At 28.7% G+C, this 17,767-nt stretch overlaps 1 protein-coding gene across 1 annotated transcript; it reads left to right on the top strand.

Moving 5' to 3' along the window:
* Nucleotides 1–3,705: 3,705 nt before the first annotated feature.
* Nucleotides 3,706–17,268, top strand: Mon1 (vacuolar fusion protein MON1 homolog). Its single transcript, XM_043039130.3, has 7 exons — nt 3,706–4,295; nt 5,666–5,817; nt 7,791–8,232; nt 10,955–11,130; nt 14,115–14,235; nt 15,318–15,599; nt 17,096–17,268. Exons 1-7 carry the CDS (start codon nt 3,996–3,998, stop codon nt 17,234–17,236), a joined length of 1,614 nt encoding a protein of 537 aa, XP_042895064.2. The 5' UTR covers nt 3,706–3,995; the 3' UTR covers nt 17,237–17,268.
* The last annotated feature ends 499 nt before the right edge of the window (nt 17,269–17,767 follow it).

The raw sequence follows: 17,767 nt of genomic DNA, 5'->3' as shown, positions 1-17,767 counted from the left end.
TTTTTTCCTTCTTTCTCTTGCATGTTTCAGCTGCCAATGCATTCTTTAAAGCTTTTTCAGCAAGAAAAAATGAAAAATAGCCACATTTTGAGACCCTGAAACCTTAAACATGTAGCACAGTTTGAGTTATAAACTATATAAGATCAGTGTGCCTTAAAGTGACATTCCTTAAATGGGACAATGTTCAGTTACTTTAAATCCTAATTCAAGATTCATCTATAAATGCAATAGAATGAAAATTTCGTATCTCGGGGGCACATTCCAATTTATTTCACTACATTTAAAACAATTTTTAACTGGATTCTTGTTGCAATTTCACCGCATGTCCTAAATGTGACATTTCCCCCCGAAAAGCGATTGCAGATAATACGACCTCAACTGCGGCACTGCATTGAACATCTTTCTAATCTGCCACAAGAAAAGAACGAGAAAACATCACTTGTATTAATTTTAGAAGCCTTGTAAAATATGTGTTGCATTTAGAGACAGATTTTTCAAGTGGCCCAAATTGCGATAGTTTGCTGTTCTCAAATGCGATGCTTTCTGCTGCCTTTCCAGAGTTAGGTGTTAATTATGGATTGTTTTCATATCATAACTACTATGTAATTAATTATTTGTAATTGTGATTACAAGTAATTACAAATATCTATTATCTCTTATTGCATGTAGTTATGATTAAATTTAGTCGAAACAAACGATTGCAAATAATCATGGTTACATGTGAGATTACATGTTATCATGATAACAATTAATCAAAAGATGAGATAGCAACTGATCCTGATTGCATGTTATTACGTTTACATGTAATCATGATAGCAAAATTAAAATATGCGAAAGCATATGATTAAGATTAGCTGATATAAATTATAAATAATATAATTGATTACAGAACAAATTCTAATGCAATAAAACATGCAGTATATGAAGGTATGTATTGACATACATTATATGTACATGGAAAGCTTGTTTGTGTGCAATATATGTATGCAAATACATTTAACAACATGTGTTAGTAAGTACATAAAATGTATGTCTGTGCGCAGAGTTTGCATGTACTATATGCACAAAATATAGGTTTATATGTACTACTATTATTTATACTTGTGTATATAGTTACAATATATATACAATTTAAGCATGCAGATTACACACGTACAGTGCACGAAAAATAAACAGAACACCCTGAATAAATTTTGATCTAGTGATCGGATCTTCACGTTCTAAGACTCAATCTTACTCGTTTGTAAGGGTGACCTCAAATATGAAAATCAATTAGGGCGCAGGTTATTTTAAGTTACGAAATCAGAAACGTACTTTCACTGAATAAACTTACCTTTTTTTTTCGACGGACCCGATTTTCTGACCCCCAAAACATAATGTACAAAACTTGAGCGAAATCGGTCTCAAATACGACTTTTCAAAATTTGATTTTTCAGGAACTATGCGATCGATTTCATTTAAAACCACACTCTTTAAAATTATGTAAAAAGTTGTATATCTTATATACAATACAAAAGTTTTGAAACTGTTATTAAATATTTATTATAAGTTATATTTTGCATGGAACTCTCTTTGGACAAATGGATTTTTAAATTGTGTGCTAAAATTTTTTAATTCTTTTCCAAATTTCTCGAGGTACGGTGAAATACGAGAATAGTAAAATTAACCTTAAGCAGTCCAAACTTAGGACCGTACTCCTGACCTAACGAACATATCATATTTAGGAACTTTCCATGGATTCGGATTTCTGACCCCCAAAGTAAAGCCGGTTGCAGCAATCGAAAAAATATGGTCCCCATAGTTTGGTCAGGAGAATGATCCGAATTTTTGATTCCTTGATGTTAATTTTATATTTTGCGTATATCGCCATATCTTGAGAACTTTTTAAACGAATCAAAAATTTTTTAAACCCAATTATAAAATTCGTTTATCCAAAGATAATTCCATGCAAAAAGAATAAAGTTTGAAATATTTATTATTTTCTACTAATTTATTTAATAATATTCAAAAAAAATTTTAATTGAAAGATATAATTTTTTCCCCCCCGTCATTTTAAAGTATGTTATTTTAGATGGCAAAATACAGAATTAGAGAGAAATTGAATTTTTAATGTACGACTTTTTTAAAATTCGACTTCTTAAGAACTATTCGACCGATTTCTTTCAAATTTTGTATTTTACCATGCTTTGTATTTTACTTACATTTTTCGACTAGTTTTAAATTAAATAATAAATATTTACTAAAATTTATTTTCTTCACGGAATTATCTTCGGATTATTGAATTTTATAATAGTGTGCAAAAAATTTTCAATTTGCTTAAAGAGATCTCGAGGTATGACGAAATACGCAAAAAGTAAATTAACATTACGAAGTCCTAACTTTGACTCGCTCTCCTGACCAAACTATGGGAACCGTGTTTCCTAGATGGCGGTTACCCCCTATATTTTTGGGGGGTTCGAAATCCGTTGGGGTGGAAAAGGCATGTTTATTCAGAGAAAATACATTTTTGTAGCGGTATTCGTAACTTAAAATATCGCCTTCACTAATTAATTAGCTCATTTGTGGTCAATCTCCCGAACGTGAAGATTAACCATATATGGTCCGTTTTTTCTTCTTTTTCCGCATTGTGCTTATAAACGATTTGGGGCAAAAAAAGCATTGTATTGGTATCAGGCCCAGAAATATAGTTAAAATTTTAACAAAGCTGGGAGAGTTGTTGAAATTTTTATTAGTGATAATTTTTTCTCGTAGCTTTCAGAAACAATTGTAACTTGCATTATCACTATATTCGTTGCATAAGTTAAAAATTGAATACGCTAATCAGAAAGCTATTGTTATTGACGATAAATTCCATTTGAAGATAAATTCTTTTTACAATGGATAGAAAATCATTGAAATTTCTGTTGTCAGCGGACATCGAACTCCAGAGAAAATTTGACAACTTTAGATAGTCGAAATTTTTATGGATATTATTCCTATTTGACTTTGATGATAATATGACGATAAATTCTGCTTGTTACTGTCAAGAAATGGTTGAAACTTACATTTTTGTCAAATCGAAAGGTGCTGTTACAATTTTAATTCAGGTTGCAACTACAAAATTAATTAGAACTTTGATTGATGATAAATTTTTATCTGGGATAATGATAAAATTTATTTTTGGCACTATATTTTAAGTACTCTACATAAAATTGTAGGAATTTTGATTGGCGATAAGCTCAAATCGATAAAATGGCGGTAAACACTGCTTGTATTCATCATGAATTGATTTAAAATAAATTTATATTGTCTTCTAACATGGAGCATTCTAGGAAAGGGTTCAGAATTTTGGATGTAAGATTTCATTGTTAGCGACACAAAAAGCAAGTGAATGAAAACATTGGAAAAATGCTCTGTCTTGTTTAAGGACTAGTTACCTTAAATGCGACAGAAATGCCCTGAATGCAAGTCAATTTTAGAAAGAAAAATTTGTTTAAAACTGAAGTCGCAATACTTCAGCCATTTTTAATGAATATATCTAATAAAAGGTCAAGTTAGACCTAAATGCGACAAACTTATATGAAATCGTGTCGCATTTAGGCGCACTGATTCTATAGGTCATTCGCACAAAACTGCTATTTCCATATCCCCAGGTCCCGCAGTGGACTGATCGTTAAGACACGGTTCCCAGCAGATCACCGAAGTCAAGCATCACTGACTGCGGTCAGTGTGCGGATGGGTGACCACTTGGGTCAGTCTGCGTAGGGACTCCGAGGGTATATGCTCCGAATGCTGTATTCGGCAACTGTATTTGGTGAGAATGCTTCTCGAGAAATTATTCACGTATGTGTGTCAATAGATGCGATGTAAATTGAATACAGCAAGAATGGAATCTATAGTGTGAGATTGACATATTTTAAATGAACAGAAACAAACAAGCGGAAGTGTTAATTGCATTCATTCCGAAAATTAAACAACTCAACTTCACTGCACATTATCTGAAATTGTAAACACTTATGGCGTCTGCCAATGTTTTGGTTGAAAATAAAACTAATGAAAGTCCAAATGATACCAAGATATGCTGCGAAGATGAGCACGAATTACCAAAGAATTTTGAACCTGGAGCTTCCAGAACCTCTGTTCTTTTATCTACTAAATCTCTTGAGGAAGAAAGTGTTTCAAATGAGGAGTTTCAGGTCTTGCAACGGAAAAGTAGTTGCATAAGTGAAATAGAGAAAAGTGTTGCGGGTATTTCGCTTGAAGATAATCTTAATGACGAAAGTCAAACTGATGGCAGTCTAAAAACTAAAACCAATGTAATAATTTTTTCCCCGTAATTAGAGCTTTATAAGAAACCTTGAATAACGCCATACAAGATGATTATTTGATCTATTATCTGATATTCTTTGAGTAATGCCATTGTATTTATTGTGTAGGATGATAAGTTATTGAAACAAGCTTTGAATTAGTCATCGTTTCAGTGTTACATTTGAAAAAATAAAATTATATTTTTTAATTATATTTGTGGCTTAATGCAAGAAGAGCTACTGTTACTTTTGGGGAGGTCTTCGTATCGTGATCTGTTTCTGAATAATCGCCAAGTCTTGGCAAACTTCCTGGCAGTGGTCAGCGAGAAACCAAAAAGAAACATCAGAGAAAGGGTCCAAATCGAAGGGTATAACTTGTAGCCACCCTCAGTCAAACCTCTACATGTTTTTTTAAATTTTTAAAATCAATTGGTGCTCAAATCACTTTTAAAATCAATTTGATGCCTTTAAAATTGTAGTTCGCTTGACAGATCACGATACAGAAGTACCCCTTTACTTTTTGATTAAAGGTTATATAATTGGTTCAATAAGGTCTTACCTTTATCAGTTACAAAAGCGAAAGTCAAATTGTAAAGGTATAGTTTAACAGTAGTTCTAATGGAAATACCATTTTAAAAGTACTCATTTCAATATTTTTCTAGAAATTTAAGGACCTAATTAATTACATTTTAACATTAATTGTTAGAGCAACCAGCCGTGACGAGTTTATTTCATTATATTAATCATGGAACCATTAGTTCAAAAGAGTTAATGCACACTTAATTTTTCTCAAGTATATGTTTTTCATATCTTTATTATACAATAGCTAAAGGTAGTTAGTTATAAATGGAACATAGTTCTACTCTTTGTTTTAGCACTTGTCTTTTATATAAAATTTGAAAAGAGAGTTATAGTCAATTTGTAATCAGTTTTTTGTTCAGTTAATTTTTTTCTTTCAGTTATTATTAAATTCCGCATTGTAAGTTTTGTAATAGCAATGGTTGTATGGCTCCTTCAGAATCAATTTTGTTCAAAATGTTGGCATACTAATAGTGAATCTCATGAAAAACAGGCAAGAGAAAGACATGAACCGTGAGCATCATAAACAAAAGCAATTTATTGTCATTTGTCAACTGGGTTTGTCCACCCTTATTCTTTAATTAAACCAAGATAAATTTTAAACTTAAGAATTTTGATAAGATTAATGAAATATAGTTTTTCTTCATTTTTCACTGGAAACTATTTTCTATGTTTCTTTGATATGCAACTTTTAAATTGATTTGTTTTTCCTAATGGTTTCTTTCATCTCTTTTATGCCATATATATATTTTTCTTTTCTTAATTTGCTATTTGACCCTGTGTTCTTTGTTACTTTTTAGGTGGAAACAAAAAGTGATACAACTTCTATACATAGTGAGCTTCTAACGGATGAATTAGCAGGAGATTGTGATGAGTTGAATGATCCTGTATGGAAATACCAGAAAAACCATATTTTTATTTTAAGTGAAGCAGGGAAACCAATATATTCTAGGTATCCTTTTGCTAATGCTTTTGTATGAAACTATATGGTTATAGGAAAAAAGTTATACTATTATCTAGGACTATTATTTATATCACTTTAAATGTTGAGGAAAGATTCCATGAGATGAGGGAGTTGTTATATGATTAATTTTAAATTTTTGAGTTGTGGCACTTAATATCAAGATTTAATTAAAGATATCAACAGCCTTAATCTCTATTTATTTGCATGATTTTCAATATCAGGGGTCTGTCTAGGTTTTTCCAAGAGGTACCTATTTTGTGAAAATTTTGACATAATTTGTGAAAAATTAAAAATGATGATGAAAAATCAGCACAAAAACATAGTAAAAATATAAATTTATCATTTCTTAAGGATACAAAAATAAAATTTTAAGAAAAAATATTTTGTGAAACTACTGTTTTTCCTAAAGTTGAATTTGTGAAACTACCGTTTTTCTAAAATTGAATTTGTAAAGGTACCACTAAATGATAGTGAATTCGGCCTGAACAGACCCCTGAATATTTAATTAAAATTTTCTTTTTTACTACAATTACATACCACATACTAGCGTCTTTGTGAGAAATAATAAATTTGTTGTTCTTATATTAATCAATCGTTATTTTATTTGTAAAACTTTTATACTTCTTATCTTTAAAAATAATTACTGTTGAAAAGTCTGTTTTCAGACATGGTTTATAACATTACCTATAAATAACTATTTTAAGAGTTTGTCCCACAGACTGCCTGATCTCTTAATTTTTCTCACTTTATCTCATGGCAAATAGAGGATCAAGAATTTTTGCAACTTTTTCTCAAACAATCCCTATTATAAAAGGCTAAGTACACGGATTTTGTTCATAGAATTTTCTGCAATATTAATGCGTTTGTTTTTGGAGTATTGTGTTTAACACCTACCTGCTAATGCCTGAGTTTATTTCCGTCATTCACATACTGTATATTTTGAAATATTTTAGACAAATATTTTCTCTGTAATGAGAAAAAACATCGACTGGCATTTGAGTTATGCTAAAGAAGAAACAACCATTTACTGAATAGAAGTACAGAATTGGTTTAATGATGTCTATTTCTCTTTTAATATCTTATACATCTTTTGCTGCTTATTTTGATAAAGAGATCTGCTGATAGGAGATCATTGTGCTGTTTAAGCAATTTATTCCTATTGTCTTTTACTCAGGGGTGTTTGCTTAGAGCAGTTAGTCTATTGAGCTGTAAATATGGAATTTTGCCTCATATGATATTTGTACATTTAAAGCAACCTTGCACATCATCTCCTACGACATCACATTTATATTTTTAAAAAATTGACATTTGGAAAATTCCATTTCACTGTAAATGAAGTTGGAAAGACTGTCACATGCACTAATTTCGATTAGTGACTATAATTGATGTAATTGGCCTAGTTTCAATGCTATTTTTTAGATAACATACTGTTAAAAAGAAATATCCTTGATATATCTAAAATTAAAATATACACTATTTTTTTTAGGAAAAAAAACCCTGAAAAACCAATGGAATGTGTGTATGATTTAGGTGATAGAAAGATTCATAGTATAGTTTTGAAAAGAAACTTATGGAACTATTATGTTTTGCACTTTCACAAAAAACTAGAAATTGCAATAAAAAGTTATTTTTTGTGTGCTTAAGTTTGAAAGCCATTCTTTTTGTGATTTTGTGTTTCAAAAAAAAATTTTACTCTCTGAAGTGTGACTGGTTTTAGTCTACAATCACTTCACATTGATTTTGATTGATTAATAGGCCATAATTGGAGGATAATTTTCAAATAATTTATACTGTATATTAAATTTAGAAAGAAATTTTTTTATCAGTGTTTCAATTCAAAGTAATATCGTTTTTTTCCCCACTGTTTCTTAGTTGTAATTCTGTTTATTATACAATTTGTTATAAGAATTATATTTGAATTTGTTATGAGAATTATATAAAATGCGTTACTATGATTTCAGGCATGGAAGTGAAGATCATCTTGTAACATTGATGGGAGTGATGCAAGCTTTGGTATCTTTTGTTCAACATAATGGAGATATGATTAGATCTATTCACGCAGGTGATCGTAAGTTTGTTTTCCTCCATCGAATTCCATTGATTCTGGTAGCTGTGACAAGTTCAAAAGCTTCTGTTCCGCAACTTCTTGGCCATCTGACTTATGTATATAATCAAATTGTGTCTGTCTTTACCATGTCTAACCTCAACAAAATATTTGAAAAGAGAAGTAATTTTGATTTGAGAAGACTTTTAGGTGGTGCAGAGAAGTTTTTGGACAGTCTAACTGAAGTGTTAGATACAGATCCTTGTTTCTTGTTAAGTGCTGTTAAATGCTTGTCTCTGGACAATTCCATTCGAGAAATCATTGGGCAAACTTTAGCTCAATACTGTGGAAAGATAAAGGTAAATGACTACTTTTAAAAACTTCCTTCAAATAGGTAAAACCAGTTGTAATTCTTTGCATTTCTCTGTTATCCGCTGGACTAAACCTACTATTAAGCAATTCATTAATTTGGTGAGATTTATTAATTTTTGTCTGAAAATTACTTGTATATGTTTTTGTTCGCAGATGAATTAAATTACAGTAAAATTTATTTAAGTTTTACTTCTAACAAATTGGGTACCATTAGCCATTCACGTGACAATACTCATTATTTGTGTTTATATTTATATATATATATACACACACATACAACATCTGCCAATATTTATTAATTACAGTTATTGTAAATACAGTGTAAAATTTCTTGAACAGTTACAAATTTTCTATGATGTAAACAATTTGGAATTTCTAAGGTGTAAGTTAAATATATTCAACACATTGTATTAAACATAGTGAACATAACTTGGGTTCTAATTTTGCCTCTCATGGTTCATCTATATTTAATAAGTCTCTTTTTTTCTTTAATTTCTTTTTTCTTAAGCATTCACTTAATTGTATGTATGTTATTTTTCTATATTAAATTAAAATTACAAATACTGCAATTTAAAATGTGGGTTAATATGTTGTATTAAATTCTTAAACAGTATTTTATGATTATTAAGTTTGAAATAAAATAACAAAAAATCAAACATACAAATAATCAATTCACAATCATAGATTCAAGTTATCAAAAGTTTTTGCGGTAATGTTGTTGTTAGAGGTTTCTATGCTTCAAGTTTCATAATTTTTTTCTTGCATTTTGTGTTATTACCATGGGTGTAAGTCTTCCGTCCCCAGGACGGATTTCCGTCTTTCGAAAATGTCCGCGAACGGAAGTAAGACGGAAACAAGACTGACTCGAAGACGGAAATCGGAATTTTTTTTATTCTGTCCTTAAAAATATTTTTTAGGTCTACGTTATTGGTCTACTTTCTTATGTCCTGTTGTTATTTTATCAAAAGACAGATGAATAAATATTTTTTGTACAGTATTTAAACTTGATGTATTATGGTAAAGCTTTCTTAGATAGTTTGCATATGTCGAGGGGGTATTGTGTATGTTAGGTATTTCAGTCTTGGCCTTTTTTCCAACTTGCACCCATGGTTATTACTTTAGGACAAAACAAACCTAATGCATGCCTTCATTTACATACCATTGATGGTAAATAAAAGCAGAGGTCACACGAAAGCGCTTCAAGGTTTGAAATCCAAACTGTTCTTAAATACTTATTTGAATCAAAGTGCAAACATATGAATTGTTATTACAGCAAACCTAAAATTTAACCATTTGTTGCTGTTAACAGTGATTTTTTTAATGCATTAAAGAAATCCTTCTGTTAGCAAACTCTATTGGGTCCTAAAAATATGATTCTGCTATACACCGAGTTCTGTTAAAATAGTTTTAACTGAAATTGTATCAAAACTTCTCTTCTTTTCAATGATATTAAATTTTTATTTCCTGTTTAAGAGGAGGCTATGCTGCTTGGAGAAAGGTTTCATGTCAAATTCTGTTTCACCTTCATTAGTATTTTAAAGTTTAGAAAAAAGTGAATTCAAGTAAATCTAGAGTAAGCCCTGAAGTTTCAAATAGTGATAAAACGTTTTCCAAATGCAAACAAATTATTGTAGGATAACTTTCCCATTGTATAATCGTAAGTCATTTTGCCTTAATTTGCTTGCATTTTAATGTTTTGAAAAAAAATTTCAGCTTTTAAAACTTCATGATTTTCTCTATATATACCTGTGCTCACTTTTTTTGTACCCTAAATTACTTCTGTAAGTGAAAGAGAATTTGTTATGAAGGATTTCTCCCGTCATATAGTTACCTTTTATCTTTTTAACCATTTAAGTTTTATCATTTGTCTTTAATAAGATGTTTAATTTGTTACAATAAAATTTATATAAATATTCTTTTATTTTAATGCTTAAAAAGCACTAACTTGTCTTCCCATTTTAAATATACTTCAACTTAGCTGAAATGGTACCTGAAAATTTTCAGGTCTTGTAAATAGAACATGAAAAGGAAGTTTGAAATCTGTGATTTATGACACAAACTTCTCTAATCTTTCATGAAATGTTTTTTGTGATTTTTAATAAGTAATAAGTTTTAATTCAGTTGTAGTTTTTTCTTATTTGCCACAATAAGATGAATATAAACATTCTTTCTTATGCAATATTTATCATCTTTTAAAAAGATTTTAACTTTGCTGAAATGATATCTGAAAATTTTTAGGTCTTCTACATGATGTATGGAATCTATATTTTATGGTATAAACACCTGCAATGGTGTTTATGCCATACAAAACACCATTACAAGTGTTTTTGTGACACATGGCTCCTGAAATGTTTTATGTGATTTGTAATACATAATGTGCATTATTATATTCAAGTTTTAGTATTTTTTTAAAATTTGTTACAATAAGATTTAAATAAACATTCTTTGTTTTATAATAATTAAAAAGCAAATAACCTATTTATCACAGTTTAAAAATATTTCAACTTAGCTGAAATGGTGCCTGAAATTTTTCATATCTCTTAGACCATACATAAATTTGAGATTTCAAATATTTGCTTTATGGCACAAACATCTCTAATGGTTCTTGTGCCATATTTCCTAAAATGTTTTGTGTGATTCTTAATAAATATTGCATGCTAATTTAGTTATAGTATTTTTTTTATTTATTTCTCAATCTCTGTTATTTAGAATATTGTTTTTGCTATATTATTGGTGGATAATCAACTAGTGACATTAGTGAGAATGAAAAAGTATTATCTTCATCCAGCTGATTTGCACATAGTAATGAATTTGATAAGCAGTTCAGAAAGTTTTAAATCTGTTGAAACATGGCTACCTATCTGTCTTCCAAAGTTTGATTCCAGGTAAAAACTACGACTTTTGAAAAATTTTTTTTGTTTGTTTTTAATTTTCTAGTAATGAAATTTTATATTAGTCTGTTGAAGTTAATTTGAAAAATACAGATTTAGCTCATGGCCGGTCACCCTGTGTCATGTGTGTCACTTGAAAAATAATACAGTGACCCTCACTAACTATAAAGTCACTGGATTATAAAGTCATCCTCTTTTGATAATCAAATCCTTTAATATAATCATTTTCGTCATTTTATGAAATCAAATTTGTTATGTTTTAATAATGAAAAGCTCTTTTTCTTACCTAAATAAGAATTTTATTCTTGAATATTTTTCTTGTCTAAATTAGAATTTTTATTTTCTCTAGTTTTGAATGATGCATAACTTATAAATAACAAACTTCGTAACTCTCCTTACAAAAAGAAAAAGTTGTAGGTGTAAATTGCACTTCTTAGGAAAAATATAGAAGGGGAGTGTAAAGGAAACCGGATGAAAACCGTTTATAAATTAAAAAAAGTTATAGAATCTTTCAATGTCTATGATCATCACTCATTCAATAAGATAAATCTATTTTCAAAAAATGTCTAGAAAAGCACTGAAAATTTTTAATAACAATTTACACAATTCGGCCATCAAATATTGCCGAAGGTTCGGATCAACATATGTTTGCGAACAATAATTTTCTATTATTAACATAATAAGATTAAAATATCATTCAAGGTGACCTGATGTGCATGTTTAATGTTAAGAGGTTGCCTTTGGAAAAAAGTGTAATCATCTTTCCCTGATTCCTTCACCCATGGTGTTTTTTTAGAAGACATTTTTTTAAAAATCTTTCTGTATTTTGTAGGATATAAAAAAAGTGAATTTTAATGTTTTTTGATTTTTCTTCTTTTTTTTAAATGCTGTCTTTTAAATTCTTTTTTGTTCTGATCTCTAAAAAAATTATGTCATAAACTAACAAAAAAATATTGAAATTCAGTTTCACAAATATTTATTTGCACTAACTGTTGAATGAATTACTATGCTTATCTTTTTCTCTTACCTGTTTAAATTAACATGAAGCTACCAAATAAAACAAGAGCTATATATTGATTTAAATAAAAGTTGAAAAAAAAATTGCAATATTTTTGTTAAGGAAATTCAAGGCTAAGAACAAGAAAGTGTTGAACAGCACTGTTAAGCAATCCAAGGCCCATAGTAGGCTGTAGTGAGATAAAAAGAAGAAAAATCAAATTTAAAACTAAATAAATATTAAACTCTGCTTTAAAATAAAAATTTTTTCCCTATAGCCAACTTATTAAATAAAGAGTTTTCAGATCTATATCTCATCTAATTAAATTTATTTTTTATTTTCATATATTTAGAATCCTCTGAAAAAGTACACTTTTTCTTCTTGCTTTATTTTTTTCTCAAACTGACCCTTCAATTTCCCTAAAAAGTGTGATACATATTTGCAACTTTTTTTTTTAAAGCTACTTACTATCTCTGTGCAATCATTTAAAAGTTGGTGATAAAAATCCAAATAAATTAAGTGTAAAAAAAAAGGAAAAAAGTTTATTTGTAGAACTTTATTGTTTAAAAAAAGTAGAGACAATAATTCTATTAGAGAATGGTTTTAGTTTTATATTGCTAAGCTTTAGTAGACTCAGCTGATTTTTATTATACAGTTATTTTACATCTGTGGTAATCTTTGTAAATATCTCATGTTTTTTTTTTTAGTTGTATTGAAGAAACATTTATACTAATATTTTTCTATTAATTTATAGATGCTTATAATTTTAATGTTATAAAATAAGGAAACAGGACTTCTCAAAACAATTTAAACCTAAATAAATTTTTGTAAAAAATATTGGACATTTTTATTCTTCTTGTTATAATAATAACAAATTGAATGTAAAATTTAGTGTACAAAATTATGTTAACATAATTCATTTTCCAACCTGGTGTTACAAATCCCAATAACCTGCGAACTAGCATACTGCATCAATGTAATCTATTTATAGTAAAATGTGAAAAACAAAAATTATGGATTTGATATTAATGCTATGCTTCCCTTATTCAATACATAATTTTTGATTATACTCAAATAAAAATTCTGGAAGAATTTTTTTCTGCTACTCATTTTTAGATTTATATGATAAATGTTTAGTTAACTCTGGCTTTATCTTAAATCTTGAATTTGCGTTTATATTTTTTTATACCTATTAGTTTTTTTTATACAAAAATAAATTAGTTACAAAAATTAAATTAGTTTTTCTCAATCTCATAAGTTTTTTTTTATCCACTCTTACTATAAATTAGTGATACTTTTTTTGTATAATTTTAAATAACTAAATATTTTAAGATATACTTGAATTTATATAGTAATCAGAAGTCACCATTTTATTCAATCCTTCCCTACATTTTGATCTAGAAAATATAAAGGCAAGAAATATTTTTTATTCATCACTGGTTCAAATGATAATCTAAAAGATGCATAATATATCTAAAAAAATATTACTTGTCTTGTCATATATAAAAAATTTGAATGTCAAGAATGTGTAATGTATATAATTATTATGAAATATGCTATATAGGACAAAAACACTCACCTTATCCCGGAACTAAAAAAACCAAAGGACAAAAACACTCACCTTATCCCGGAACTAAAAAAACCAAGAGGACATACAATCTTTTTATATCAGTTACTGATCTAGGGGACCACTGATAATTATTTTATGGTAGTCTAAGTTAAATTTAGTGGTCCTGGACCACCACTATTTTCGAACCTGATTTCTTTATTCTGGTTTCTACATTTTTCAAGATTCTCCCTACTTTACTGCGTAAGAAAAAGAGCTCAGATCATTTTTAATTTGGAGCTTTTCGTTTATTGGAATTAAAAATAATCACAATTTTATTTAATTCAGTTTTGGATGAATTTTTCTTTACACATTCACGTTATATGTACAATTCTCATAACAAGTATCCTTATATTTTATGAATTAAATTTTCAGTGGTTTTTTACATGCTCATATCTCATATGTTGATGACGATTGTAAAACTTGTTTATTGTTATTGTCTGTGGATAAGGATCAATTCTTCGAGTTGAAAGAATGCAGAAATAAAATTGTTGAGGTATGTTCGATGCAAGCATTTTAAATTCAATTATTTCTAATTATTAAAGTATGTTGCCTTATGGTTTAATTTGGTTCATTTTAAAAACAGTGCTAAAAAAAACCTTCATGCGTCTCAAAATAACTTTTTAAAGAAATCTATTGCTTTTAAATGAATATGTATTATTGGTTACTTATTGAATTATTTGGAATATTTTAATTTCATAACTCATTTGGATAATTCTTAGTTGACCCTTTGTGTTGCATATAAGCAGCATAAATTAAGAGAAATTCTCCCAACTTGTCTTTTTAGTTTGGTGATTTTTTTAAAAATTTATTTTATATTAATCATCTTGTCTTATATACTTTCCTGTTAATTTATTTTATAAATACCTTTCTGTTTAGTCTTTACCCTATTTTGCAACATAATAAACAAACTTTTTTTTTTTTTTTTTTAAGAATTAGTCATTAGAGATTTGTTGGCAATGTAAAAATTTGTTTTAAATGAAAAAAAAAATGGGTAAATCATCCAAGCTGGACATGAGATTTAATAGGTGCTTGGTTTATTAGTTAGTTTTATTTCTAATGCAAGAGCCAAATTTGGCTATAATGCACTTTTTTATTAAATCCCTGAATAAAAACCATTTTCCTGAAAATAAAATCTAAATTCGGTTGTGGAACTATCTCCTTATGAAAACTGTTAAGTTATAAATTCATGGTTTAAATACTATTATTGTAATGTACCACTTTATGTTCATAGTAGAAATTCTATAAAACTTGGTTTAAGGTTTTAATGCATGGAAAATTAAAAGGTCAACTTGTACCTTACAATTAATTACAACCAAAATGTACCTTACAATTAATTCTTCTTTCTTCTAAGCTACAGAGATGTTGTTTTTGCGACTAATGCATTGGTTATCAAATTTCGAAAAATCTACTCTCGCAATTTAGAAAGAAGCATGACATTTTCTTTAAAACTTCAAAATCCTAATTTTATTTTATATTTTTATAATGGAAAGTTTTGATACATAATTATTCTTTAATAAAGCATGTAAGTTAATATATCTTTCCTTATGTTCATTTATTCTTATTATATATATTTAGAGACTAAAGAAATATTTTTGCATGGAAGCTATTGAGAAATCAGTGTACAGCAAAGGGTATTCAGTGTCTCAAGTTGGAATCACAGAAGTGAGACATTTCCTGTACAAATCTCGCTCGACTGCTCAATATACTGCTCCAAGACTGGAGGCTCCTTACGTGACAGATGATGACTGGAACCATCTGTTTGGACTGTACCAGTATTTGCATCATAGAATGTATAAAAGTTCAAGACCCCTCAAAATGTTGTATTACAGTGGCGAACGAGAAACGATGGTGGGATGGGTAAGTTGAAAATTTAACATAGTTGTATTTTATGCAGTAGTTTTTTTTCTTTTTAACCAAATGCAATATTTTCTCATGTTATCTAAAACCACAGGAATGATACTATGAAAGTTCGATTGTAATTTACTTAATTTTTGCTCTTAAGTGTTTTAAGGAAGTGTAAGAATGCACCTCAAAGATAGGGTTATATAGTATCAAATTGTAAAGAATGCCAGTGAGCTGTCGCACCATTAAAGAGAAAATTAGAAGGCACCATAAATTTAGTGTAGTTTTTTCTAAAAATAATTTTTGTGTTAGTATTTTTTTTCTTGATATAACTTACGACATGAAATAACATTTTTAAAAATGCACAATATTTGAATGCAATTGAATATATTTGAAATGGATGCAATTATTATTATTTTTTTGATTTGTGAAGTTTATTTTAAAAGTGAGAACTACTAATTAAAAAAAAAAATAATGTTAAGAGGCTCAATCCTTTTACTGTTCTCTTGATTACACTATTGGGACAATACATAGTTTCTAGTTTGAACTCCCCCACCTCTCGTTTTGAATGAAGAAAAGATTATAAGAATTGTCAGAAAAATTTCTAAATTACTTAACAAAAAAAAAGAAGATATTTTATACAGAAAAAGTAAATTTTTGTGTTGCTTTTTATAATCTAAACCATTGTTTGAACTAATATTTTAGAGAATTTAGTACCCGCTCTTTGAGTCATAAAAATTGCATATAATCATGGGTAAGACTCTAAACAAATTGTAAGACTGAGCTTATTTTTTAGCCAGTTAACACGAGCTAGTGTTGTTTACCAGAACATTTAGAAATTAGTAGCTCACTGACTCTAAAATGTACCTTTACATGATAATGGTTCATATATTAAATCAATGATTTGATTATTTTTCCTGAAAACTTTTTTTTAAATAATTTTAGAATTTTTTAACCACTAATTTTTTCGTGAAGCTATTCATATCTCTATATATTTTCACTTCCACATTTCTTTTTAAAAAAATAATCTATTTGTAACTTTGGCCAGTATTTCAAAATGTTGATAATGAAAAATAACAAAGTTTTCATCAAAATGTAATGTTCTAATTTAAAGAACAATTGAGAAGGAAATATTAATTGAGATTTTGCCTACAATCATACTCAAGACTGATTTCAGTCCCCAGGACTTGAGAATTACAACCATTAGAATAAAGGTCAATATTTTTTATTTGTCTACTGTAGATTCTATTTAATAAACTTCATTGATAATTCAAACTAATAACTGCAGTAAAATTAAAGTGATTTAAGATTAAAAATAAAGTTCTTATAGAGAAAATTAGATACTTTTAAACACTTATAATCCTGAATATAGTAAAAATAAGTTACATATTTTCGTTGTTTCTACTTAAATTATCAAATTTCTATTTAGAATTTTGTAAAATAATAAGTCTTTTCTAAAAAAATAATCATGTCAACCGGGTTTGAAATAGAATATCATTTATTTTTTTTAGCATATGCAAGGATTTGAACTATATGCTGCCTTTGAACCTTTGGTCACAAAAATGGATGCAACCAATGCTATGAAGAAGATTGTTCAATGGATTAAAAAGGAAGAAGATAATTTATTTATAATGAATGCACCAACAATATAATGTAAACGCAATAAAAATAAGAGCAACTTTTATTAAGTAGTTATTTAATTCATTACATTTGTAGTTATTTAATATATTTTCAAATACTCAGTTATAAGATAACTTATAAATATCGAGCATTCAGAAACTAACTCAGTGGCGCGACAGCCCATTAAGAGGGCCAAGGCCGACTGTGCCCATCTCAGTTTTCTTGACCTTGGGCTCTGGGGTGCAGGAGCATATGTTCCGGTCAGGTGGTCAGCCGAAAGCGGAACCCCCAGTGTTAGTTCCCAAGCATGCTTGGTACTCATTTTATCGACCCACTGAAGGGATGAAAGGCTGAGTCGGCCTTGCCCGGCCCAAGGATCGAACCAAGGACCTGTGGCACGACAGCGCGAAGCGCTACCGCTCAGCCACCGGGCGTCATCGAGCATTCAGGGAACAGTTAATTTTGAAATGATTTTTTTTAAAATTTTAATGAATTTTTACTAACTTAGTAATTTCTATTATTATTCATGTAATTTTCATTAACTTTAGTTTTCAATCGGCTGA

This window comes from Parasteatoda tepidariorum, chromosome 6 (assembly GCF_982258835.1).
Source record: "Parasteatoda tepidariorum strain Cologne lab strain chromosome 6, Ptep-v5.0, whole genome shotgun sequence".
In the NCBI taxonomy this organism is placed as follows: Eukaryota; Metazoa; Arthropoda; class Arachnida; order Araneae; family Theridiidae; genus Parasteatoda; species Parasteatoda tepidariorum.
This window is presented reverse-complemented; position numbering and strand designations above follow the sequence as displayed.